At 36.6% G+C, this 13368-nt stretch overlaps 1 protein-coding gene across 1 annotated transcript in view; it reads right to left on the bottom strand.

Annotated features, from left to right (window-relative positions):
- The window catches only part of LOC138330146 (importin-7-like), a 34371-nt gene extending 21032 nt beyond the window's left edge, over window positions 1-13339 (bottom strand). Inside the window, 14 exon segments of the mRNA XM_069277556.1 lie at window positions 453-618; window positions 1267-1356; window positions 1754-1921; window positions 1924-1958; window positions 6690-6789; window positions 7426-7471; window positions 7888-7990; window positions 8296-8366; window positions 8996-9090; window positions 9721-9810; window positions 10058-10214; window positions 10717-11032; window positions 11334-11415; window positions 13129-13339. Coding sequence (XP_069133657.1) covers window positions 453-618; window positions 1267-1356; window positions 1754-1921; window positions 1924-1958; window positions 6690-6789; window positions 7426-7471; window positions 7888-7990; window positions 8296-8366; window positions 8996-9090; window positions 9721-9810; window positions 10058-10214; window positions 10717-11032; window positions 11334-11415; window positions 13129-13212 — 1603 coding nt within the window. The 5' untranslated portion in view covers window positions 13213-13339.
- Window positions 13340-13368: the final 29 nt, after the last annotated feature.

The raw sequence follows: 13368 nt of genomic DNA, 5'->3' as shown, positions 1-13368 counted from the left end.
GAACACGAAAATTACAGAAAACACACCATAGGTAAGCAACCAAAATCAACAAGTTCCTGTATTGTCATGATTAATAAATATTATAGTGTAAAGTGCCCTGATACCAATCATATTTATACAACATTTACTCATAATTATTTGTTTCACATATTCCGCTTGGCAAATGCTTGACAAAAGAAAAACAGTTATTTTTTCTCATAATCTCAGTACAATTTCTTATCTCACTCATTCCGTATTTGCATATTACAGAGTTATCTGCCCTTGCGGGTAGGTATTGATTGTGACGTCATTTGTTTGCGGGCGTAACGTCATACTTTTCTGAGAAAATTAAGTGAATTGCGCTCACAAAATAAAGAGGTAACAATCTATACCTACACGCAAGGGAGGTAACTCTGTAATATGCAAAGACGGAATATCAGTCCAACAAAGATGAAGCTGCTTTATTTGCTTACCTTTCTCTTGCTCCGTGATCAGCATCTGCATGGCGATGGCAGCTTCAACACGCACTGGTAGTTCTTTATCCATACATAAACATTTCTGGGTCAGTTCAAGAGCTTGCAGGAGGTTTGCGTCGTTTCGAAATTTCAGTTCACAGAAGTGTTTCAGCACCCAGCAACCCTGAAGAAGGGGGAAAACACTGGTTTTTAACAAGCCTATTTTTCATGCAACTTTCAAAACAAAGACATGTAAATCCCCCCACCTTCATATAACAAAGCAGGAAGGAACATAAATTGGACAGGAGTATATATATCTGAATCCCTTCGGGCATAAAAATGTTCAAATTAAGATGTTATACCACTGAAAGAGTAAAATGAATACTTGATTTACAGTCTCTAAGAGGCATAGCCTTCTCAATAGATGGAAGAGCCACCAGAAACAGAAGAGCTATAAATCAAGAGGTCGGAAGTTATATCCTAGAAGTTGAAGAGGGCAAATCAATTTCTGTCACAAAACATTATTGCAAGGGTCAAGTTTTGGTTTTCAGAATTGATGGAAATACAGGTCAACTTAATTGTGCAAGAACAGTGGAAAATATCAATTCACAGAGTTAAACTTTTGTGAATCGAAACTGATTGCGAAATTTGCAAAATAAATTGCATGCAGTATTGTTTGTCTGTACATTAGACTCAATCTAGACTAGAATCAACGCTGTCACATCACTGTGGAACACAAGTTAAATGAGCTAATGTGGATGAATTACAGTCGACCATTTGGTGAGCGACAGTAATTTGCTCAAATATCTAGTACCGAAACTTTTATACCTACCCTGGCCCTAAGGAAGCCATGTTCACTAGTGAACTCTGGGAATACATGTGTTGTCAACATCATCTCGGCTTGGTCTTTATATATCTTTCTCTGGAAATGGGTACAAAAACAACATTTTAGTTTGGAGAACTTTTTCTTGAATGTAACACTTACTGTATAGAATGAAAGAACAATCAAGAGTTGAATTCAACAAAATCAGATAAATATCAAAAAGTTTTAAGTACACAAAATTAAGTCAAAGACAATGTTTCAAATTTAATATTGTATAGCTGGTCAGATTTTTTGTTTTTCCAGTCCGGCTATGAAGTTATATATTTATTACATTTCTCGTTTTGAGAATCAAAATATCTTTGCAATCACTAAGAAAAGAAGCCTTCTCAGTAGATCTTCCAGCCTAATGATGAAACAGTTTCCAGATGCAGATGAGCTACAAAACAAAACAAACAGACTCCTTCATACTATCTTTTGTTCTAAGATTTCTTTTTACCTTGAGTAAAATCTCTGCTACTGCTCCAATCATGTGGAGAGCTCCGTCTTTCTGGCGTGGCTCAATGGAAGGCTGTGTGAGCACCTGCATACAGAAACCCATCGCCTTTTGTAAGACTTCCTTCCTTTTCGATGCCGCAGAGTAGAAAAGGGTCTGAGTAGAAAAGGGTCAGCGATCACTGGTGATAGGAAGTCTTCAAAAACATCTGGAGATAAAATAATATATAATACTATCAAATCTGGTTACCTCTGTGTCAACAGAGCTATGTTACAGCGCTGCGACAATAAGTGTTCCTGTTTACATTCATTCACTTGATAGACACGTTGGCTGGTAGCTGATCTAGTAGGCTGGTAACTGATGCAGTAGATTAGATTTTAGGTGGCATGTAACAAAGGCACTGATTGGCTGAAGCATCGGCAGCCCGACTGATTGCTCCCTGACTGACAAGATTGCCGACAACATTGAGAAGTAGGCGGAGCCAGCGGATCTTTGATGTTCAAACCCGACTTGTTGTGCAATGTGTTTGATCACGTTGTGTACTATTTAATTGTTTACAATGTATACATTCAATCACAGTATTCAAAATTCAATATTGTATTGTTTCACTTATTAAGCGAAAGTTTTGAGGATGTTTTGTTCATAAATTATTGGTCATTCGGTAGCGTATACATGTATCCACAGGTAAATACGCACGGGCCTCTCATCCAGCTTAACAAAACTGAATGGCTAGTTAGCTTAACCGATCTATATATCATCAACAATGCATCTGTATCTACTTAAAAACAAAACAAATATTCTTCAAATTGCATCAACATTCACTTGACTAGTATTTCTTTATTTTAGATATTTTAAAAAACCTTCATATTTCTAGTAAAATTGCATATGAAACTCCTTATAGATCTAGTGATGCTCATTACGGAGGGAACCGCCATAACATGGCCAGGCTGCAGGCCGTGTGCAAAAAGTCAAAACACACGTGGGATTTATAAGATAAGTCCTAAACTTTTGTTTGTAATATTATTACAGCAAAACTGACAAGCTACAAGGTTAGTGGCATTTTTAACCGTACTGTTATATATAATTAGCCATCAGCTTGGATCTGGTGCCGTACAGGTAGTGAGTTTACTCACAATGTGATTATTGCAAGCCAACGTATCTGCTATCTGATTGCTCTTTAAAGTTTGTTAATGATCTCAAACACACTTATACCTTATTGTGGCAATTTTAAGTAACTAGATTATAATATTTTCAATTAGTTCTTGATAACTATTCATGTGTAATATCTCCAGACATTGACATGTGTACGGGGTACGGCGGACTGCCAATGTTTTTGACATGTTCTGCAAGATATATTTCACTGTTTCAGTTACGGTGGCCAATAAAAGAAAACAAACACAGTGCAATTATATTACGTTATTTCTTCTTAATACAACACTTCTGTGTGAAAGTTGTCAAGCATTTATTGTGAATGTTTTGCAATGAAATTACCACCTTTATAACATTGAATTTGTGGTTCCCCGTACATCGTTTTCCCCAAAATTTGAATGCTCAAAATATACTGATAGTAGATTTTTTCCCCAGCATTTTCAGCCCTAAGAAAAAATACATGTGCAAAGTACACTGGTGTGTAAGTAACACAAGTTTTTACGGTATTTGTAACAATTACGATTGTGTTTGGTACAGCTAATGTAGCCAGAGCGCCCGCGATTTACCTGTGGATTGGCGACAGTACTCGAGTCTATAAATAACTAGCTTCACTCATTCAATACATCGATACAAGTCAGCGGTAGAGCGGTAGGGGTTTACACACGTCGTTCTCAGTTGGGGTAGCACGGCTGTAAATACTGGTGACAAAGCTAAACAAGAGGCCCAAAGGGCCTTAACGGTCATCTGACTACCTTGGCAATAGTAAAATTAATTTCATATGGTGTCACTTTGTCAGGACCATGTCAGGATCATTTTCCATTTCCTTCAACAAATTTTATTTCAAACAAGAGGCCCAAGGGCCTTAACATGTAGGAAATTAATTAGATATAGTGTCATAGTAGCCTTCTTCAATTTGGGATCAACCAGAGATGTAACAATACTTTGTCGATCCATGTCAGGATCATCTCAGGCAAGTTTCAGCCAAATCACATAGGCAGAACTTGAGAAGAAGTTCAAAATGTGTTTTCAAGATGGCGGCTGTGGCGGCCATCTTGGATTTCGGATCGACCCGAAAAATAACAACACTTTGTCGGGACCATGTCAGGATCATTTCATGCAAGTTTCAGCCAAATCGAACCAGTAAAACTTGAGAAGAAATTCAAAATGTGTTTTCAATATGGCAGATGTGCCGGTCATCTTGGATTTCGGATTGACCCGAAAAATAACAACACTTTGTCGGGACCATGTCAGGATCATTTCATGCAAGTTTCAGCCAAATCGCACGAGTTGAACTTGAGAATAATTTCAAAATGTGTTTTCAAGATGGCGGCTGTGGCGGCCATCTTGGATTTCGGATCGACCCGAAAAATAACAACACTTTGTCGGGACCATGTCAGGATCATTTCATGCAAGTTTCAGCCAAATCGCACCGGTAGAACTTGAGAAGAAGTTCAAAATGTGTTTTCAAGATGGCGGCTGTGGCGGCCATCTTGGATTTCGGATCGACCCGAAAAATAACAACACTTTGTCGGGACCATGTCAGGATCATTTCATGCAAGTTTCAGCCAAATCGCACCAGTAGAACTTGAGAAAGTTCAAAATGTGTTTTCAAGATGGCGCCTGTGGCGGCCATCTTGGATTTCGGATCGACCCGAATAATAACAACACTTTGTCGGGACCATGTCAGGATCATTTCATGCAAGTTTCAGCCAAATCGCACCGGTAGAACTTGAGAAGAAGTTTAAAATGTGTTTTCAAGATGGCGGCTGTGGCGGCCATCTTGGATTTCGGATCGACCCGAAAAATAACAACACTTTGTCGGGACCATGTCAGGATCATTTCATGCAAGTTTCAGCCAAATCGCACCGGTAGAACTTGAGAAGAAGTTCAAAATGTGTTTTCAAGATGGCGGCTGTGGCGGCCATCTTGGATTTCGGATCGACCCGAAAAATAACAACACTTTGTCGGGACCATGTCAGGATCATTTCATGCAAGTTTCAGCCAAATCGCACCGGTAGAACTTGAGAAGAAGTTCAAAATGTGTTTTCAAGATGGGGGCTGTGGCGGCCATCTTGGATTTCGGATCGACCCGAAAAATAACAACACTTTGTCGGGACCATGTCAGGATCATTTCATGCAAGTTTCAGCCAAATCGCACCGGTAGAACTTGAGAAGAAGTTCAAAATGTGTTTTCAAGATGGCGGCTGTGGCGGCCATCTTGGATTTCGGATCGACCCGAAAAATAACAACACTTTGTCGGGACCATCTCAGGATCATTTCAGGTAAGATTCAGCTCAATCCCACTGGTCAAACTTGAGAAGAAGTTCAAAATGTGAAAAGTTAACGCACGGCGGACGGCGCACGGCGCACGGCGCACGGCGGACGGCGCACGACGACGGACGAAACATGATGACTATAGGTCATCCTGACCCTTCGGGTCAGATGACCTAAAAATATACGCCTACAGCTGGAATAGCATCCCCTACTAACATCCAGGTATGTGCCAAAGCCTTGTTTTATTGGGATATATTTTGACAAGACACGATGGTCGGTCGTACATTTTGTACATTGTACCCGATTTGGTTTCCCACACCTTGCGGTAAAGTTATAATTAGTCAGAAGCAGATGTTATCTTTTCCGTACAACTTCCGATTGTCTTTAGCGCTACAACAGTAGCTCTTTCCATACGTACTTCACTGAGTAGCGCTGATTCAGAGTCTATACATGAGGTAATTAAAATGTTTTTGTGTAATCTTTTTACATTATGAAGCTTACAATGCTGATCATCTTCAGTACACGTTTCTGATCTTTTGGTAATCGCCGACAGACGCTTCCGACTGTTAAGCTCCGCCCCTACATTGATGCGACAGCCAATGAGAGCCGCGCTTACACAGCTTATTGAATGTCGTTGGCAAACTGACTAGCTACCAATCAACGGAACCACCTACTAGACTGGCCGTCAAACGTACACTTATTGTAACGGCGCTGTAAAACAAAGCTAGAAGAGAATGGAAGTTGAGCATATTTAATATAGATTTACCAATAAAATCCTTATGTGGTAACATGTCAGGACATGTTAACCACTTGGCTACTTGATGCGTGTTCTAGTTGATGAGGATCAACAGTAATTAATATTGAACTTTTATATTACGGGAACAGTTAAATTTTTAATGTGGTTACCATGATCTTATAAAAAGAATTTAAAATTTTGCATCATTGAAAATTGTTTTTTCTTTTTTTTTTTGGAAACATTTCTTTGCAATTTTCATTTTTTTTTCAAGTTGGTAAGTGCAGTTTATGCAATGATAATGTTACACAAGCAGTGAAAATGTCGTGTGATGTTTAGTGACTAGTATGATGTGTCACCTTCATTAGATGTAACATCACATATAAAAACATAAATATTCACTGGTTTGCAAATATGTACTGAATTATGCAGTTACTTCAATTGTTTCACATTTATAGTAGAACTCTAGGATAGATATGACATGAAATCATTTTACTTACAAAATGATATCAAGACTTCAAAGAACAAAAAAATTACGCACAAATAATTCACGTTATATAGAATGTGAAGATGTAATACTACGGTTTCAAGATACCAAAATGTTGTGTGTAAAGTACAATTTACTGTTGATTACTAGTTCCACCTTCCAGTGATTATGATGTCATCTTTTGACATTATTTTTGTGACGTCATAAACACCAGAAGGTGGGACTAATTGCTGGTAATCAGTACTTTTAGGACCTCGAAAACGTCCTATTACAGGGTTGTTGTGCTAGCCACTAACCATATTTGATGCGGATGTATTCCTGTGGGTCGGTATTCCACAACTCCTCGTCCTCATCGCTGTGACACATCAAAGGAAAGATAACCTCCTGAATGATACTCTACAAAATTATAAACGAGACAATAAATTGCTGACACATCAAAGGAAAGATGATTTCCTTAACGATACTCTACAAAATAATAAAAGAGACATCAAAGACACCAGAAATGTCTGTTGTACATTAATCACCATGTGAAATAGGGATGGAAGAAAATAGTGAATACAACACTGAGATAAGTATAATTGGTCGGAATAGCCAGGTTTCTAGATTACACAGGTTTTAATTACTGTAAATAATGAAGGACTAGTCATACAATCACTCCGGTATACACAAAGGTCGGTTTAGACAAGTCATAATGTACTACTAAATCTGTCTATTTCATAGCGACAGCATACAAATGATCTACACATGATTACATTAGTTTGTTTGTTTGATTAATCAACATCCTATTAACAGCCAGGGTCATGTAAAGATGGCCTCTAATGAATGCGGTGTATAAAGTGTATGAAGAGCGTGGCACATGTTTTGGGAGACTGTGATATATTCATGTTATGTCTTCTTGTATAATGGAACTTTTTATAGCGCTAAATCACTGAAGCATACGATCAAAATCAATTGACTGATTTTCATTATGATAACACGCAACTCCGAACAAAGACTGATATCTATGACAGTTTGGATATAAAGAGAATTTACCTGAATGTGTGGTTTGATGAACTTCCAAGAAAATGCATGGCTGACCCTAAAAGAGAAAACATATTAATCAATAATTATTATTCTCCGCTGAATCTCATTAATTTGAATATGAATATTGAAGATCTCATTTCTGTTTAAAATGCGTTTTGTTGCTTCATACACTGCAAAATACAGATGGAATCACTCGCAGATGGACAACGATGGGTGCGAGTTGTGACTTTTGTTTCACGTTTAAAACATTGACAATGATTCAATGAGAGGATTTTTATCCTTATTTAACCACAATGTCAGAAACGATTTTTTTTTTGTGTCAATGGCAATATTGTAGATATTCCCATCAGCCTCATGTAATTTTCACCAACGAAATAATGACAACACAGTCAAAATCTATCACAAGGGAGACAACTCTGTAATAAGCCGAATTGAAAAGTTTGCATTCTGTCTTTGGTTCTCACATCTTACCCTTGGTTTAAGTAGTTAATTGTCTGTTGTAAAACCCTCGGAGCTACATACAGCTTCTGACGGTACTGGTCCAGAACTTTCAGGAGCACCTGAACTATTCCACCTGTGGGAAATATATTCAGATCAATTAAAATCCAAACAATTTTTGTATTTTCAGATGTATCTAGGCATTATATCCTTAAAATGGCATGATATGGCGAATGATTAAAGTCAGACCATGTCATTTGAGATGCATTATTATGAAGTGATTCACATGTTATTTTAAAAGCGTCATATGTTGTAAAACATTGTAAAATCCATGGCATGTAGGCATTAATACAAATTTAACTTCTTCTGCAGAAAAGGAAAGGGGCGATTACATGGGAAGGGTTGCTAATTACAGCGAATACAGTTTTCATTACATCATACCTGAGAAAGCCTTGAGGTACCATTCTGAAAAGGTGGAGTACTCCTTGATAACAGTGCCTGGACTGCCATATCTATGAAAAAAATAAAAAAAGACAAAAAAAAATCATACTTTGAATTGTTCAAACTCATTATCAATTGGCAATGAGACACCCGTCAGATTATTAATTACATTACATTCCCATTTATCCAACTTTTTAAATTTGAGCTTCATTCCAATATTTTCTCAAATTCAAAAGCCAAAAGTAGTGAAAAAAATCAAAGATAGCCCTTTTTCAGATCAAGTAGAATAGCATAGGTCAATCATCCAAATCGAAATGATTTCAAATAAACGGAACTTATTTTGGTTAAATTTCACAATTATTATCTATTAAAATACATTTGGCCATACAAAAAATATCAGTGTTTCCGGTAACCCGAGCGACTCTTTCAGTGTCTACTCAAAAACATTTTATCATTATCATTTTTTTTGCACAAAATCAGGAATATGGGTACAAATTCTGTAAATTTAAGACCCCAATAATAACCTGTGAAACAAATCCATGGTTTATATAAGGTTTAATAAAGCCTATTTCAGTTTTTCACTGCAAGAAAGAGAGAGAAAAATCCTACCTACCGACCCTTAATTTTTAAGGGTGTTACCAGAAACAAGAATATTTTTTTATTTGGCCTTTTTTTTAAAGAATTTTTTGTTTTGAATTACCTCTCAAATATCCTGGTAAGGATATGTACAGCCCACTTTTTGACCTTCCACCAAGCCAATTCTGCTCTCTCCTCCTCCTCAATCTGGTTTGTTTGCTGCGGACACATTAACATTTATAGAATGCAGCATTCTGATTGGGTAAGTTTTCTCTGTCATACCTCTATGAAATCTATGTGATAAATGGCACGAAAAGTGGTGTTATCCTTGGTGATGTGTATGAATTTGAAAAAAAAATATAATACCTTAATATATCAAAAAATTGTACATGTAAAAATATTTGTTTTCATGAGGTAGACTCAAAACCTGATTTAATGTGTTGATGTCACTAGCTTTTAATAATACCGGGCTACGAAAAAAAATATTTGTGAACTTTGGAAGCCATACCCTATACAACTTTCTGGTATAGCCAATATTTTATCTGTATTAGGTTATTAACGTGTGACTAATACTATTTTGTGTGTGAAAATGCATATGCACTATTGACTGTATTCTGACTTTGCACATTACAGAGTTGCCTCCCTTTCGAGTAGATATCCGATTATGACATCATTATTTAATGAGTGACACTGGCGTATTCTCCTTAAAAGTATGACATTGCGCTTGCAAACACATGACGTCACAATCAATACCTACCCATAAGGGTGGATAACTCAACTCTGTAATATGTAATAACAGAATATGGATTATGAGTGACAGTTGGGATTCTGGACATAAATAGAGTTTACCTCTGGTACTGGGCGATCCACGATCTGTCTGATCAGTTCCATCCACTGTGTGAAGACTTCTTTAGAAATGACCTCTTGAGGCAGGTAATTCTACAACAAAGTGTAATCTTGTTATAGACAGATTCTTCTACAGCAAAATGTAAGCATAAACAGGTAATTTTATACAGAAATTGAGGTTAACACACCAAGTCTTTCTGTCTGATTTTCTGCTATATCAGAAAACAGAATTAAAACAAAAGTAATCAATGTTTGTCAAGCTCAATGACTGGCGATATCCTTTAGTTAAATCAACATTAACTGTTCTAATACCAAGCCCTTATCAAAATTATTTCAATACCTGGATGAATGCATAGTAAATCTTTAAGATTTGCTTCTGCAATAGCACAGCATGCTCTGATTGGTCCGGAAGCATTTCCAGACATCGCTGGTAAACCATGGGTAGCATCAGCTGCATCGAGTCATGTAGAACCTTGCGCTCATCGGCTCTCTTGTACCTGTGTATCACCCAATCATTTTATCTCCAGAAATATTGCTTATGCTTTAAAGTTCAAACCCTGATATCTCGTTTTTTTTTTTTTTTTCCAATAACAAAAACGATCCTGCTTTAATTCAATTATCAAAACTCAGAATATACTTAAAAACATTTTGACTTAAATCCACACTTTTGTTTCCAGAAATCTGGGGACCTGTTCTTTTATCCATTAGATTATTCTAAGATCTGATCTAAGATAACTAGATTACAGTATAGATTTTTTTATAAGAGTATATCAACAGCCTCTATTAGGATAATAAAGGTATATTTCTGTACCTTGAGATGAGCTCATTTGTATTTTGGCAGATCATTTTGAAAACTAATTCAAAATTGAACACAAATTTATGAATGGGCGTAACATTAAGAAACAGGGTTCTATTTGATAAACAAAGGCTTAATTTGTTTACTATGTTTTAAAGACGATGATATCAACATTGAAAAATTGAAAGATCTCAGCGACTTACTCAAACACTTTGACCAACTGGTAGAGGGACATCAAAGCACCCATCCATGTGCCAGAATTGTCTGCATGCATGTACAAGGCAATCTTTTCGACGAGAGTCGGCCAGCGTCCGGGGTAGTCATACTTGATGATATGACTCAGAGCCACACATAGTTGTACTCTAACAGGTTCAGGAGCATGGATGATGGCTTCCACTATGTTCTCCCGGATCGTCTGGCGGTCTTGCTCGTGGATATTAAAGGGAACAGGGTCGCTTGGGTTTTCCACCTCTCTGTCTTGCCAAAACTGGGTGACTGTGTTCTTTAGGTACACCACACCTGGAAAAAATGACGAGGGCACTTATTGGGTTGAATATATAAGACTCATATTTACATGTAAAAAATGTTGTAGATATGTCCTGTGAGTCATGTCAATATACTTATAACATAACCAACAAGAGGCCCAATGGGCCTTAACAACCATCTGACTATTAATTTGAGAATACATTATATAGTAATACAACCCAAAAATTAAAAATAAATAAAATTAGTTGAGGATTTTGCAGTCAATTAATACTGTTATTAGTAGTTTTGTGAAAGTCCAGCTGGTATACTAAATATATATATGGTCAATACGCACCTGCCTGACGGACTGGCATGTCCAACTGGTCAGACATAACCACTTGTAGCAGGATGGGTGTAAATCCGATAATCTTGTGGACCTGAAATCAATACCAGATATGGTTATAGATGTATCTTATTTCTCCTCCCATAGCAATACCACCAATAACCATTGCCAAATAAACTTCACGTTAACTTCTATTCAATTTAAAATTACTATACATGTATTTTCAATTCATATGTTCTATGTCTGACAAGACTAATTTAATAATTTGCCACTGAACTCTGATACTTGTATGTAAACGTATATGTAGTGATGAGAATCAAATGTAAATTTGATTCTGCTGTTAAAATATAGAACAATCAATTTGGTGGGTTATTAACTGATATGATGTTGCTATTGAATTGGCAGTAATGCCATGACTGTACAGACGATGAGTTACAATTACAATAGAATATTTTTGTCATCCTAATACAGGGGTTTCGAGATCCCAAAACGATGTGGGTAAAGTACTGTTTACCGCAGATTAGTCCCATCTTCCGGTGATTATGACGTTACAAAATCATGTCAAATGACGACGTCATAATCACCGGAAGGTGGGACTAATCGACGGTAAATAGTACTTTACCCAAGTCGTTTCGGGATCTTGAAACCCCCGTATTGTTTACCTTGCCACTGTGCATGTGACATATATTAGACTTTGTATTAGCATTGTACTCTTCATTTGAGGAAACTTACCAAATGTTGTCTTGTATTCGGGTGTATATTTAAAAGCAATGAATGGTGTATGTGTAGCATCAGTACCAATTTGCCTGAGCTGTGGCTACATATAACACGATTACATATATCTAACAGTACTTTGATACTTGTAAGTTTGTATACTTGCATTGATTGGTGACAACAGTAAAATAATGTCACAATCACTGGAAAGTGGAAGGTGGGACCAATCCACGGTAAATTGTATCTTATCTCGAAACTGCCATATTACATCAGTCACAATTTTTAAGATACTTTTTAAGATGACAGCTGTGATAGCCATCTTGGCTTTCAGACTGAGCCAAAATATAATATTAAAGAACCATCCAGTCAAGTTTCAGCACAATAATCTTAATGTTGTAAACCAATATTCAACTTGTTTTCACAGGGATTTAATTTTGTGTCAAACATCTCTGGTTCTACTTTACTAAAACATTTAGTAGCTTCTTATCACCTACGGAAATAAATTTAGTTTGGTCACAATTACCAAATAAAGGTAAATTATCATTAAATTTACATTTATATATAAGGAGTAACAAGGTATCTAGCTGAAATTCAGCTGATATGATATGATTTGTATTGATCTTTAATAGGGGAATTAACCAAAATAATTATGAATATGATTTTGGAATTAAATACTAACTAATATACATCAAAAAATGTATCAATACTACTTTATATGGGCATGTGACTAATATGATGATCAAATAACTTAATCATTCATTCATTAAGTTGCTGACTTAAAATGTTTACCTAATGGTTGAAAACAACACATGATGTGAAGTCTACAGTTGTAAAATGTGTTCGAATTGACATACAAAATGCTATCGTGCACGTGTTCCTAATCATGATTAATTATCAAATGAATAATCTGTTATGCAGATACATGAACACGAAAATCAATATAATCGTCAATGTAAATGGTAATTTAAATGATAATTTTGATTATTTTCTTTCATAAAGATGTCAATAAAAGCATATTTTGTGGTTAAATAAGTTCATCTGTCGCCTATCCTAAATTTCTGCCATGTTGGAAAAACGTGTCTCGGATTTTTACCTCATGTAGCTGTTCTTCGGCTTGTTCCCGTTGATTGGGATCCAAAGTTGCCCTCAGCACTTCAACGAGTTTTCCAACATCCATTTTCGCACAGCTTAATGGACGTCAAATGTCAGATTTATCTATGTTCGATTGCCCTCTGTCCCTGGGAAAGGGTTCAAGCCGGTCGCGCCAACACTGGAAAGAGCCCCTCATGGAGGTGACACAAACCGTCCACCTACGTCGCAATCCTTATCTAAA

Source organism: Argopecten irradians, chromosome 8, assembly GCF_041381155.1.
Source record: "Argopecten irradians isolate NY chromosome 8, Ai_NY, whole genome shotgun sequence".
In the NCBI taxonomy this organism is placed as follows: Eukaryota; Metazoa; Mollusca; class Bivalvia; order Pectinida; family Pectinidae; genus Argopecten; species Argopecten irradians.
The sequence above is the reverse complement of the archived record's forward strand: the minus strand, read 5'-3'. Positions and strand labels throughout refer to the sequence as shown.